At 48.3% G+C, this 14,008-nt stretch overlaps 2 protein-coding genes across 2 annotated transcripts; one reads left to right on the top strand and one right to left on the bottom strand.

The window, feature by feature from the left end:
* Nucleotides 1-2,124: 2,124 nt before the first annotated feature.
* On the bottom strand, nt 2,125-4,156 carry KHDC3L (KH domain containing 3 like, subcortical maternal complex member). The gene is made up of 3 exons (XM_008013494.3): nt 3,291-4,156; nt 2,925-3,104; nt 2,125-2,649 (listed from the first exon to the last, which is right to left on the bottom strand). The coding sequence occupies exons 1-3, from the start codon at nt 3,457-3,459 to the stop codon at nt 2,378-2,380; spliced, it is 621 nt and encodes a 206-aa protein (XP_008011685.3). The 5' UTR covers nt 3,460-4,156; the 3' UTR covers nt 2,125-2,377.
* An 8,344-nt stretch (nt 4,157-12,500) lies between these two features.
* On the top strand, nt 12,501-13,785 carry DPPA5 (developmental pluripotency associated 5). Its single transcript, XM_037987190.2, has 3 exons — nt 12,501-12,649; nt 12,731-12,910; nt 13,365-13,785. The coding sequence occupies exons 1-3, from the start codon at nt 12,538-12,540 to the stop codon at nt 13,421-13,423; spliced, it is 351 nt and encodes a 116-aa protein (XP_037843118.1). The 5' UTR covers nt 12,501-12,537; the 3' UTR covers nt 13,424-13,785.
* The last annotated feature ends 223 nt before the right edge of the window (nt 13,786-14,008 follow it).

Raw genomic sequence — 14,008 nt, 5'->3', positions numbered from 1 at the left:
TGATGACATCTATAATTCCAGCATGATATAGAGTTTCCATTTATTGGGTGTTTAGAGAAAGAAGCAGCCATATGAATAGGTGAAACTTAAAGTGTCAGTTCCAGGAAAGATGTTCATAGATGTTTTGGATGAGTTGAAAAGGTTGTGAGGGCCGGACACGGTGGCTCAGGCCTGTATTCCCAGCACTTTGGGAGGCTGAGGCAGGTGGATCACCTGAGGTCAGGAGTTCAAGACCAGCCTGGCCAACATGGTGAAACCCCGTCTCTACTAAAAATACAAAAATCAGCCAGGCGTGGTGGTGGGCGCCTGTAATTCCAGCTGCTTGGGAGGCTGAGGCAGTAAAATTGCTTAGACCCTGGAGGTGAAGATTGCAGTGGAATGTCATTGCATTTCAGCCTAGGTGACAGAGCGAGACTCTGTCTCAAAAATAAAAAAAAGTAGACTTGCCCTCTTAAATGTTAAAACAGTCTACAAAGCTACTTAATTAAAATAGGAGGTAGACAGCAGAAAAACTAGAAAAGTCACACATGAACATAGATTGGTTAACACTGAATTTGGTCAAGGACAATGAAAACAGCTTGTAAAGGAGAGAATCCAACATTCTGGTAAGGTGGGTATTACACAGAGAAAAACAACATACACATTGAGTTTTAGTTCTGTGATGTATCCTCATTTGAAACTGATTTTGTGTTGATTTTGAATTTAAAATGTTCTAAAGTTCTTCTAAAATTAGTCAACTATTTTAATAAAATGATTACCGGTTAAAAGTTGCTAATAAGTTTTTGTAAATTCAGCTTTATGTGGTAATTCCCTTATTGTAAGGTACATGATTATTTTAAACTCGAGTGATAATTAGTGGTGACAAAAAGAGTTTGTGATAGACATTCCCCTGATATTTAAAGTTAGCTTTGAACTGTTAAAAATTACTAGTGATTGGCTGGGCGTGGTGGCTCAGGCCTGTAATCCCAGCACTTTGGGAGGCCCAGGCGGCGGGCGGATAACCTGAGGTCAGACCAGTCTGGCCAACATGGTGAAGCCCCTCCTCTACCAAAAACGCAAAAATTAGCTGGGCGTGGTGGCGCGGGCCTGTAGTCCCAGCAACTGGGGAGGCTGAGGCAGGAGAATAGTTTGAAACCGGGAGGCAGAGGTTGTGTTGAGGCGAGATTGGGCCACTGCACTCCAGCCTGGGGGACGGAGCGAGACTCCATCTCCAAAATAAAATGAAAATTATCAGTGATTCTTGGTTAAAAAAAAAAAATCCTAATTAAATCCTAATTACAGAATTACTGCGTGCTATTGTTTAATCCTAGCACCCAGCTGTTGGCTTGCATTCTTCTAGATTAATTCGCAGGCTCAGGGACCTGCATCCCAGTGCCCTGACCAGAGCTGTGACCCGAGGGAAGCCAAAGTGTTCTCTGCTCAGGCTCCTCGCTGCCGTAGTAAATGAAGAAAGAGGAGCCGGTGCCTGTATCTTGCTGGTGTCCAAGACCTTCCTGGAAGGTAGGTGACCCAAGCAAGACCTGAAGACGGCAACAGTGCAGCCGGAGAGTGCAGCTCGGCTCTCTTCGTTTCCCCCTTCCCCGAGGCAATTTTCCCCAGCGGGGAAAGTGTTCTGTGGCAGCGTCGCCATACACCCAGGGCCTTCCAAATCCAGCTGGCCCCCAAGCGACCCGGTTTTCTCATCCCAAGTCACCTTCAGTAGAACCACAGCGGTCTTGGAGAGGTTTCCTAGTGGGCCAGAGAGGCTTCTCACCTGTTAAAGCCAGATGCGCGCGGTTAAGGAGTACAAGGGGCACAGCGGGCCACAGCCAGGGAAGATTGCGACCCCGGCCGGCTATAGGAGCCAGAAGCCCCACCTGTCTCGAGGTAGAGAGCGGCGCTGGGCAGAACTGGGCTGTTGGAGGAATACGCCTTTCCCTCCCCTCTACCTTCCAAAATACAGACGTCAGGGAAATGCAATTGTTCATTAGAACTCAAGTTTGTGTTGACAACCACTCAACAGAAGGTGTAAAACAAAAACAATCCACGTCAACCTCCCCCGCCACCCCGGCTTCCTGGACTAAAGTAGCGGGGGGCTTCCACTTTGCAAATATTTATTAGAACTCAGGTTTGTGTTTGCAGCCATTCAACAGAAGGGGTAAAAAAAAAAAAAAAAAATCCACTTCATCCACCCTTACCCCAGCTTCGGGGGCTGAAGTAGGGGGCGGCTTCCAGTTTGCAATTCTTTATTAGAACTCAAGTTTGTGTTTGCAACCATTCAACAGAAAGGGTAAAACAAAAAATCCACATCATCCCCCTCCCAACCGCAGCTTCTGGGCGAAGTACGGGCTTTCACTTTAACCCCTGACTGGCTCTGGCTCCAGGGCCCGAGATGCCTTCATAATCTGGTAACTGGGGCCCGGGCATCCTCGCGAAACCGCTGGGTCACTGCCTTGCTGGCAGCTTTGGGGGATCGCTGGGTCCCCGACTGGTTGGCAGCCTCGAGAGACTGCTGGGTCCCGGTCTCCCGCACCTCCACCGGAGAACCCTGGGTCCCGGCCTCCCGGACCTCCACCGAACGCTGGGTCCCGGCCTCCCGGACTTCTGTTGAAGACAGCTGGGTCTCGGCCTTCTTAGTGGCGACATCCTGGGCGAGGGCCTTTCCTGAGCCTGGAAGAAGAGCAGTGTGCGGAGGCCACAGCTGTGTCCCTACATCCTCTCCAAAAAAGGACAGTCACCCAAGCGGCCTGCGGGAGTAGGAGCCGGGAATCCCAGAACTCGGGTTCACTTTGGCCTTCTGGATCCATGGCAACCGCCCCCTCCCCCACCCACTAACCGGGGGCAGACTGGGAGGGCGAGACTGCAGCCCCAGCAGCCAGGAAACCCCAGGATCACTCCTTCGGAGCCAGGGTTTGCTCCAGGTAGCCCCATTACCAGCCCCGTACCTTTCGCCTGGAGCTGCCGGTGATAGTCAGCCAAGTTCATGATCATCTTGATTGTGTCCTCCTGGTAAGAAGGCCTCCCAAATACCAAGATCTCAGCCTCGCCGTTAGGGTCCAGCCGATTCACATGAATCAAGATTTGGGACATACCCTGGACGTGCGGGATGCGTTCTCGGTCCCTGCCTGCGCGGGTAGCAGAGAGGCTGTGAGGGTTGGGTGGCTCCCGGGGGTCTTGGGAGGGGAAAGTGGAAGGAGGAGACAGCCAGAGGGCATTGGCTACTGGGGAGGCTTGCCCTGGAACGCAGTGGGATGTGGGTGTGGGCGGCAGAAAGAAGCCGCATAGGGGCTGCCCCTCCTTCCTCCACTCACCGAAGATCTTTTCCACCAGCCAAACCTCAAGGCGAACTACCTTCGGATTCTTCAGGAACTCAGAGTGGAACCAGGAGAACCGCTTAGGAAGGTGACCAAGCACCTCGACTGGCATTGCTTTTGGCTGCATCAGTTGCACGAGCGTCGGAAACCGCCTGGGAGTGTCCATGCTGCGCCCGGTCCTGCAGGAGACAAGACCACCACAGCAAACCCAAAGGCCAAGCTGGAGCTAGGCGACTAGAACTGCGGTTTCGCCTGGGCCTTATTTAAAGGGCTTTTGGCTAGCCCCTCCTCTCCAACCGCGCCCTTCTCATTGGGTCCCAGGCCTCGCCTCCGCCTCCAGGAGCCCCGGCTTTTTCCGAGGCAGCGCAAGTGCACCGGTTCCTGCGTTGCTCTCAGCGTCCCTTCTGTCAGGAGCAGCCCTTTCCCCAGCGCACCCGGTAGGAGGAACCGGGCTCTGGGCACCAGGAATCCGCTGGTGCCCAGCGGAAGTCTTAACCATGGACTCAGGAAGGCATGGACAAGCCCAGTATCTCTCCCAGAGGAAGGAACTGATACTTGCAGAATGAATACTTCATAGGTCCCTCACTCGCTTCTGATCCCTGGCCACTACGTTTTCTCCCTCTGGCACCAGGTTTTCAGATTATTCTGTCACTTGCCTGAGACAGCTGAGTACAGAGCAGAATAAGCGCCCACCTTTTTGTTTTGTTTTGTTTTGCTATAGGGTCTGTGTAGTGAGATTTGCATAGTAAAAAAAAAAGGGGGGGGATAGAAAAAAAGTTATGGGGTCTGGCTATGTTGCCCAGGTTGGCTTCGAACTCCAGGGCTGAAAAAAATCCTCCCTCTTTAGCCTCCCCAGTGGTGGGACTATAAGGCGCTTTTAATTAATGCAGCAATGAACACACCTAACCACAGATGGTTCTCCTGGTTTGGACACCAGAGGAGATTCCTTGAAAATTTTTGACATCTCTGTTCTTTTTTATTTTTAATTTTTTAAATTTGAGACAGGGTCTCTGTCACCCAGGCTAGAGGACAGTGGTGTGATTATAGCTCACTGCAGCCTCCAACTCCTGGGCTCAAGAGATCCTCCCTCTTCAGCTGCCCCAGTAGCAGGGACTACAAGCCTGTGACACCATGCCCAGTGATGCCTCTGTTCTCTAAATAACACAATTATATTTGTCTCATCCTTCCTTTCCTTTTTCCTTTCCCTCTTCCTTTCCTTTCTCCTTTCCCTTTTCCTTTCCTTTCTTTTCCCCTTCCCTTTCTGACAAGGGTTCATTATGTTGCCCAAGCTGGTCTCAAGCAATCCTTCTGGCCTGGGCAAAATGATAAAACCCTATCGCTACAAAAAAAAATACAAAAATTAGCTGGGCGAAGTTGCACACCCTTGTAGTCCCAGCTACTCGGAAGGCTGAGGTGGGACAATCACCTGATCCCAGAGAGGCTGAGGCTACAGTAAGCAGTGATAGTGCCTCTGCACTCCCCGCGGGGTGACAGAGTGAGACCCTGTCTCAAAAAATAATAATAACTGAGCCAGTTGCGGCGGCTCACGCCTGTAATCCTAGCACCTTGGAAGGCTGAGGCGGGTGGATCATGAGGTCAGGAGATCGAGATCATCCCGGCTAACACGGTGAAACTCCACCTCTACTAAAAAAAAAAAGTGTGAAAATAATAACTTTTAAATGTGTTGCTATAAGATAAATAATAATTTATAATTTATTTTTATTCAGTGTTGAAACACTAAAGAGAACTTCAGGTTTGCCACATTAATAGACCAAATGTATATATTCAGGCCGAGCCCAGCCAGCCGAATATATTTAATATATAGGAATGATTTAGTAGTTGGGAAATTCTTACTTGCTAATTGAGACAATTAAAGTGCTTTGCAAAACAACAAGAAAAAACAACCCCATTAAAAACTGGGCAAAGCCGGATGCGGTGGCTCACGCCAGCAGTTCTAGAGCAGCCCGGCCAACATGGCGAAATCCTGTCTCTACTAAAAATACAAAAATTAGCCGGGCGTGCTGATGGGCACCTGTAATCCCAACTACTCGGAAAGCTGAGGCGTGAGAATCGCTTGAACGTGGGAGGCAGAGGTTGCAATGAGCCTGTATTCCAGTCTGCGGGATAGAGCGAGACTCTTGTCTCCACAAAACAAAGAAACAAACAAACAAAACTGGACAAGGAACATGAAGAGATGTTTCTCCAAAGAAGAAATACAGGCAGCCAACAAACACATGAAAAATGCTCAGTATCACTAATCAGAAGAGGAATGCAAATTAAAATCACACCAATATACCATCATACACCAGTCACGATGGCTTTTATTAAAAAGTAAAAAAACAGGCCGGGCGTAGAGGTTCACGCATGTAATCCCAGCAATTTGGGAGGCCAAGGTGGGCACATCACCTGAGGCCAGGAGTTCAAGACTAGCCTGACCAAAATGGTGAAACCCCATCTCTACTAAAAATACAAAAATTAGCCAGGCGTGATGGCAGGGGCCTGTAATTCTGGCTACTCAGGAGGCTGAGGCAGGAGAATCGCTTGAACCTGGGAGGCGGAGGTTGTGGTGAGCCAATATCGCACCATTGCACTCCATCCTGGGCAACAGGGCGAGACTCCCTCTCAAAAAACAAACCCCTCCAAAACAAAAACAAAAACAAAACAAACAAACAAAAAAACAAAAAACAAAAAAAAAACGACGGGGCATGGTGGTTCACGCCTGTAATCCTAGCACTTTGGGAGGCTAGGATTTATATATCTACCACTATCTTTCACCCTCTTCCAACCCAAGTAAGCTGGGACTTAACTACATGCATCAGACCTAGATCCTCTTAAAACAGAGATATGATTTTGTTAGATCAGTATTCAATGTTTGCACTATTAGGACTTTGTAAACTATTCATAGCTGTATATACTTTACTATGATTTCTTTTCTTGACAAAGTTTTGTTTTTCTAGATATTAATAATGGATTTGTTTATTTATTTATTTTTGATGAGACAGCGTCTCACTCAGTCACCCAGGCTAGAGTGCAGTAACCCATCATAGTTCACGGCAGCCTCCAACTTCTGGGCTCAAGTGATCCTCCCACCTCAGCTTCCTAAGTAACTAAGATCACTGGCATGTGCCACCACAACTAATTCATTTTAATTTTTTTTTTAGGACAGGCTAGTCTTTTTTTTTTTTTTTTTTTTTTTTTTTTTTTTTTTTTTTGAGATGGAGTCTTGCTCCGTCGACAGGCTGGAGTACAGTGGTGCGATCTCAGCTCACTGCAACCTCTACCTCTTGGGTTCAAGTGATTCTCATGCCTTAGCCTCCCGAGTAGCTGGGATTACAGGCACCTGCCACCATGCCCAGCTAATTTTTGTATTTTTATTAGAGACGGGCTTCACCATGTCTCAGTGCCTGCAACATGGCCACTGTATGCCCAGGCTGGTCTCGAACTCCTGGGCTCAAGCGATTCTCCCACCTCAGCCTCCCAAAGTGTTGGGATTACAGGCATGAGCCACAGAAACCAGCCTTATTTCTTTAATATGTGTTTTTTCCCCATCTTCAGGAATATTTACCTTGTATGCTACCTTTACTTGTGCTGGTACTGCTATTGGAATCAGTACCCTACACGTCATTTCTTACAAGGGGGAGTATAAATATAGCATTAAATTTCAAATGTAGAATTGCTGAGTCAAAGGATCTGTAAAATTCCAATTGATAAGGTATTGCCAAATGGCATCCCATTGAGGTCGAACCAACCTATATACTCACCAGCCTTGTTGCTAACATTATAATGTGATAAACATTGACATTAATTTTGGGTAAAACCAATGCATATGCTTGTAAGTGTTCCTCCTTTCTAAAAAATCATTATTGAGAAATGCAAGTAGGGATGGGTGGCAAGCAGAGCCCATGCAATGGCCAGATGTCCTCTAGGACACTTGCTGCAACCCAGACCTACAGCAGAAGTGACCTTTAACATTTGGTTATAAAAATTTTCTCCAGGGCTGGGTGTGGTGGCTCACACCTGTAATCCCAGCACTTTGGGAGGCCGAGGCTGGAGGATTGCTTGAGGCTAGGAGTTCTAGACCAACCTGGGCAACTTAGGGAAAGCCCCATCTCTATAAAAACTAAAAAATTAGTCATGCATGGTGGTGCGTGCCTATGGTCTCAGCTACTTGGAAGACTGAGGTGGGAGGATCGCTTGAACCAGGGAGGCCAAAGCTGCAGTGAGCTGAGATCACCACACTGTACTCAACCTGGACAACAGAGTGAGACATTGTCTCAAAAATAAATAAATAAATAAATAAATAAATAAATAAATAAATAAAACTTTTTCTCCAAATAATTTGTTGAAATAACTCAAGTCTTCAAAGTTTAACTTTCCAACTGTTGGTTCAAACCTGCACTGAAATTCTGGCCTTCAGTATCCTAGCAAAAATCCCCGTTTGCAAGATGTTGAGGTGTATTGGAGAAACCGCCATTTTAAACAACAGAAATCGAGCTCAGATGGAAGTAGACAGAGGGCAAGGCAGACATTCCTAGGGACCAAGTGGAACCCAACTGGAGAGGAAGATGACACATTCAACATGCTGTGGAGGAGGGAGAGTGGGTTTTATCCAGGATCACATGGGATAAATGCAAGGACAGGCTCAAGTTTCCCACAGGCAGCATTTCTCAATCCCATTTTCCTTGGCAAGAGTTCTTCTCGTTACTAGGCTCTTCCAATATAGACTAAGCTCTTGCCCTGGAAGGACTCTCTGTACTCTGCAGATTTCCTAAGAAAGAAAAAGCCGCTGTCTGTGGAGCTGGAAGGGGGCGTGACAGGACCCAGTCAGCCAAGGGCCCCCGACCCCTCCCCAGCTGGGACCTCGGGCTGCACCCGGGCTGCGCTGGGTGGGGTGGAAGCGCCCCCTCCCTGGACAGAGTCCCTCCCATAAGCCCTGCACTCCAGGCCCGGTGGCCGGCTGGGCCGCCTAAGAGCGCAGAAGGACGCAGGAGCCAAGGGGCCTCCAGACCTCACGCCTAGTTCAGACCCCCCGCCAGGACTCCTAGTGCTGTTGGCCATGCCGGCCTCCCCACCCTCTGGCTCTTACGGGAGGTGATCAGGATCCTGGAGTCCTTGCCTGAATGCAAAGTAAACGAATAAAAGTATCACAGTTTAAAAAATCTCATAGTACTGAGGTGTACAAAGTGAAGAGAGGCCGGGCACGGTGGCTCACGCCTGTAATCCTAGCACTTTGGGAGGCTGAGGTGGACAGATTGCCTGTGCTCAGGAGTTCGAGACCAGCCTGGGCAACATGGTGGAAGCTCGTCTCTACTAAAAATACAAAAAAATTAGCCGGACCTGGTGGCGCGCGCCTGCAATCTCAGCTACTCGGGAAACTGAGGCAGGAGAATCGCTTGAACCTGGGAGGAGGCTGCAGTGAGCCGAGATGGTGCCAGTGCACTCCAACCTGGGTGACAGAATGAGACTCCATCTCAAAATAAACAAACAGAAAACAAAATCCAAAATAAGCGGAGGAGCCAAAAGGGAGACAAGAAGCCAATGTGTTTATTTTGGGACGTGTAGAAGCCTCGAGAACATGAAGATGAAAAAGTATAGGGCAGGGGTGGTGGCTCACGCCTCTAATCCCAGCACTTTGGGAGAAGGCCAAGAAGGGAGGATTGCTTGAGTCCAGGAGTTCAAGAACAGTCTGGGCAACATGGTGAAACTCTGTCTCTACAAAAACAAAATAAAACAAAACGGAAGCAGAAACAAACAAAAAACCCACAAAAATTAACTGGGCGCGGTGTTTTGTGCCTGTAGTCCCAGCTACTGGGGGCTGAGGTGGGAGGATCACTTAAACCTAGGAGGTGGGGCCGGGTACGGTGTTTCAAGCCTGTAATCCCAGCACTTTGGGAGGCCGAAGTGGGCGGATCACCTGAGGTTGGGGGTTCGAGACCAGCCTGACCAACACGGAGAAACCCTGTCTCTATTAAAAATACAAAATTAGCCGGGCGTGGTGATGAATGCCTGTAATCCCAGCTACTCAGGCAGGAGAATCACTTGAACCTGGGAGGCAGAGGTTGCAGTAAGCTGAGATCACGCCATTGCACTCCAGCCTGGGCAACAAGAGCAAAACTCTATCTCAAAAAATAAAATAAAATAAATTAGCTAGGCATGATGAATTATGTATATATAAAAGAGTTTTGGATTAGACACTTAGAAAGTTGTAGGAAACCATCTAGAGCAACACTGTCCAACTGAAATAGAATGAGAGACAAATAATACTAACTTTCTCATAGCCTCAGTAAAAAGAAACGTGTGAAATTAATTTGAATATTATATCTTATTTACCTTAATAGATCCAAAATATTATCATTTTGGCTGGGCGCAATGGCTTGTGCCTGTAATCCCAGCACTTTGGGAAGCTGAGGTGGGTGGATCCCTTGAGTGCAGGAGTTTGAGACCAGCCTGGGCAACATAGCGTGACCCTGTCTCTTTTTTTTTTTTTTTGAGACAGGATCTCACTCTGTCACCCAGGCTATAGTGCAATAGCGTAATCTTGTCTCACTGCAACCTCCACCTCCTGGGCTCAACCAATTCCTTGTGCCTCAGTTTCCCCAGTAGCTAGGGCTACAAGCATGCACCCTCACACCTGGCTAATTTTTGTCTTTTTTGTAGATACTGGGTTTCATCACGTTGCCCAGGCTAGTCTTCAACCCCTGAGGTCAGACGATCCACCAGCCTTGGCCTCTCAAAGTGCTGGGATTACAGGCATAAGCCACACCATCCAGCGAACAAGACCCTGTTTTAACTGAAAAAATGAAAAATAAAAAAAGGAAAAAACAAAATATTGTAATTTTAACATATAATCAGTCTAAAATTATCAATGAGAATATCTAAATTTTTGGTATTAATGTCATCAAAATCTTACAAGTAGCTTACACTTACAGCACATCTCAAATCAGACTAGACACATTTCCAGTCCTTATGTGACTAGTGACTTTTGTATTGGACAGTGCAGGTCCAGAGTGACTTTTCTTGAAATGCAAAGGAAGGTACCATGGAATAACATGTTTAGGAATAAGGTATACAGAAGTAGAAGTGAGGGTTGCTTTTCATAAAAGTCTGGGTGACAGGAAAAATGGAGCTTGGGCAGCAGGTGGAATGGGAGATGGGAAATTGAAAGTTTATTATGGCTGGGCATGGTGACTCACACCTGTAATCCCAGCACTTTTGGAGGCTGAGGCAGGAGGATCAGGAGGTCAGGAGTTTGAGACCAGCCTGGCCAACATGATGCAACTCCATCTCTACTAAAAATACAAAAATTAACCGATGTGGTGATGGGTGCCTGTAATCCCAGCTACTCAGGAAGCTGAGGCAGGAGAATTGCTTGAACCCGGGAGGCGGAGGTTGCAGTGAGCTGAGAATATATATATATATTGCACTCAGCCTGGGCAACAAGAACAAAACTCCATCTCAAAAATAAAATAAAATAAAATAAAATAAAATAAAATAAAATAGCTAGGCACGATGAATTATATATAATATATACATATATACATACATATATATATATATATATGAAGAGAGAAAGAGAGTTGATTATTTGGCCAGCTGTGGTGGCTCACACCTGTAATCCTGTAATCCCAGCAGTTTGGGAGGCCAAGGTGGGCAGATCACTTGAGGTCAGGAGTTCGAGTTCGAGACCAGCCTGGTCAACATAATAAAACCCTGTCTCTACTAAAAATACAAAAATTAGCCGGGCACGGTAGCTGGCACCTGTAATCCCAGCTACTGGGGAGGCTGAAGCAGAACCGCTTGAACCCGGGAGGTGGAGGTTGCAGTGAGCAGAGATCGTGCCACTGCACTCCAGCCTGAGCAATAGAGTGAGACTCTGTCTCAAAAAAATTAAATTTAATTTTAAAAATAATAAAAATAAAAACAAAGAAACCCAATTCACTCTACATACTTTAGCATTATTCCTGAGAATAATGACCTTATCTTACATAATTGTAGTACACTTATCCCACTCTAGAAGTTTCTAAATTTTAGAAGTTTCTAATACTACTTTGAAACATAGGGCATATTACAATTTCCTTCATTGTCCTGAAATGCACCTCCAATCTTTGATTCAGAATTATTTGAACTATGCACACAGCATTTAGTGTCTCTTTAGTAAATTAATAAAACAGTCCTCTTTTTGTTTTCAGATACTGAACCAAAAGTCCATTTGTTCCATTATTGGTGATGCTAACTTGGGTTAACTAGTTCCTCAACAGTCTTCATCTGATAGTTTTAGCTATTGATGATCATTTTCTAAATTAACTATACTGGTGATTGCAAAAGAACCCATAGTGTGTGTGTGTGTGAGAAGAGGTCTGCCTTAAGAAACCGTCAATAATGTACAGCTGAGGGGATATTAGGTGTTACCAGACGGGAAATGCCAGCTTAATCACCATCTGTAAAGCCATAAAACAGTGAAATCACACTCTCATCGAGTGAATCCAGTGCATCGCTCCAAACACTATGTTTATTTACAGACGAGCCAGAAGCCTGGGCCGGTTTTGGCCGGAGTGCGCAGGCAGGGCCCAGGCGAGCTGTGAAATCCGGGTAGGTTCAAAGGCTCTAGAGCCAGGGGCTTGGAGGAACGCTAATCCCTTCCGGTAAGACAATCAATTTCCGAATTTCGGTTTTCTCTTTTGTTCAATGGCAAGAGTTCCTCCAGAGTTCCAGGGACGTTCTCCGGGTCGCCAGCAACGGGGAGCCGCGGGTCCTGCTCCTTAGGGCCGAGGGGATACGGACCCTTCTTTGGAACGTGTGAGGCAGGAACTCGATTCGGCAGCTACTGGGTGGTCCTCGCACCATCCAGCCTGAACGCCCGCTTTCCGAAGTTCAGGTCCCACCGGTTGTTCCCTAGGGGAAGAGTCAAGAGCGCCCTGCCCCCAGCCGTTCCCAAGCCCATGGGATTCTGGTGCGAAAGACACAGGTCAGTGCAGGTGGAAACCCTAGTTAACTTGGAGGCAGCTGGGCCCGGGTGAGGCTCTCCCGATGTCGCGGGAAGCGGAGGAGATGGCAACCCGCTGGACCGAGGCCAGGGCGGCCGGGCGCGGACCCAGGGTCCTGGCCTGAGTCTGGTCCGGACCGGGGGCGGGGCCGGGCCGGGGGCGGGGCCACCAGGTGCGAGGCTTTACCAGCCCTGGGCTCGGCCCGCGTGGGATAGGCCTGGCGTGCGCTGGAGCGTGGCTTCGGTTCGGAGGGTCATAAGATGGGAACGCTCCCGGCACGTAGAAATATCCCGCCGTGGGTGAAAGTTCCCGAAGACCTGAAAGATCCAGAGGTGTTCCAGGTGCAGACGCGGCTGCTGAGAGCCATGTTTGGTGAGTGTGCCCAGTACTGGCGGGCTGCCCCGGCTCGGGAGTCTCCGCCGGCCCGGGGCTCTCACCTCTTTCCCCCAACAGGCCCGGACGGATCTCGAATCCCTTACATCGAGCAAGTGAGCAAGGCCATGCTCGAGCTGAAGGCCCTGGAGTCTTCAGACCTCACCGAGGTCGTGGTTTACGGTTCCTATTTGTCCAAGCTCCGGACCAAGTGGATGCTTCAGTCCATGGCTGAGTGGCACCGCCAGCGCCAGGAGCGAGGTGAGAGGCCGGGGCACTGGGTACGCGGAACACAGGCTCGCGAGGGCCGCTTCGCGCCTCTCCTGCAGCGTTCTCCTCTTTCTCCTCTCTCTTGCTCACCGAGGATGCCCTTGGCGTCTGGGCCTTCCCGAGACCCCTCTGGGAGTGGGGGCCCCGGAGTGCCGGCCGTCGGTCTTGGAGACCCAAGGGTGAGACTGTAATGAGAGGCGGCCGATGCTGGACCCACTGGGCAGGGTTATCTGAGTATCTTAACCGTCTCCTTGCACCCTTCAGTTTCTTGGAGAATGTTCGAATGGGCCGAGTAGGTTCGGTTTAGCAGGTTCTGGGCCTGACTCTCAGGCCCAGAACGCCTGGATCAGAAGTCCCAGAAACGAACCCTGAAAGAGGCGGAGAACAGTCCGGGCGCTTACTATCTTCCCCCAGACTCACGCCGTTGTTGCTGTTTCTGGTGCAGGGATGCTCAAACTTGCGGAAGCCATGACTGCCCTCGAACTAGGCCCTTGGATGAAGTGAACCAGCTTCCAGCCAATGCAATGAAGGCCAGGATGCAGAGATTAGGTTGTGGCCAGAGCTGGAGTGATTCCTTCAGCTTGGTTTAAAATCTGCTCCAGCCTAAAGAGTTAAGGAAAACCATCTGTTCAGGGGTCTCTGCCCTTAGCTCTGAGTCTTGTTATGAATATCTCTTTGATGGTTGCCAATAAAAAAAAGTGTTGTTTTTTTTTTTCATTTTTTCTCATTTTAAAAAATAAGAGTCCTTTGCAGTGACATGGATGCAGCTGGAAACCATCATTCTCAGCAAACTATCACAAGAACAGAAAACCAAACACTGCATGTTCTCACTCATAGGTGGAAATTGAACAATGAGATCACTTGGACACGGGAAGGGGAACATCACACACCGGGGCCTATTATGGGGAGGGCGGAGGGGGGAGGGATGGCATTGGGAGTTATACCTGATGTAAATGACGAGTTGATGGGTGCTGACGAGTTGATGGGTGCAGCACACCAACACGGCACAAGTATACATATGTAACAAACCTGCACGTTGTGCACATGTACCCTAGAACTTAAAGTATAATTTAAAAAAGTAAAAAAAAA

This window comes from Chlorocebus sabaeus, chromosome 17 (assembly GCF_047675955.1).
Source record: "Chlorocebus sabaeus isolate Y175 chromosome 17, mChlSab1.0.hap1, whole genome shotgun sequence".
Classification (NCBI taxonomy): domain Eukaryota; kingdom Metazoa; phylum Chordata; class Mammalia; order Primates; family Cercopithecidae; genus Chlorocebus; species Chlorocebus sabaeus.
This window is presented reverse-complemented; position numbering and strand designations above follow the sequence as displayed.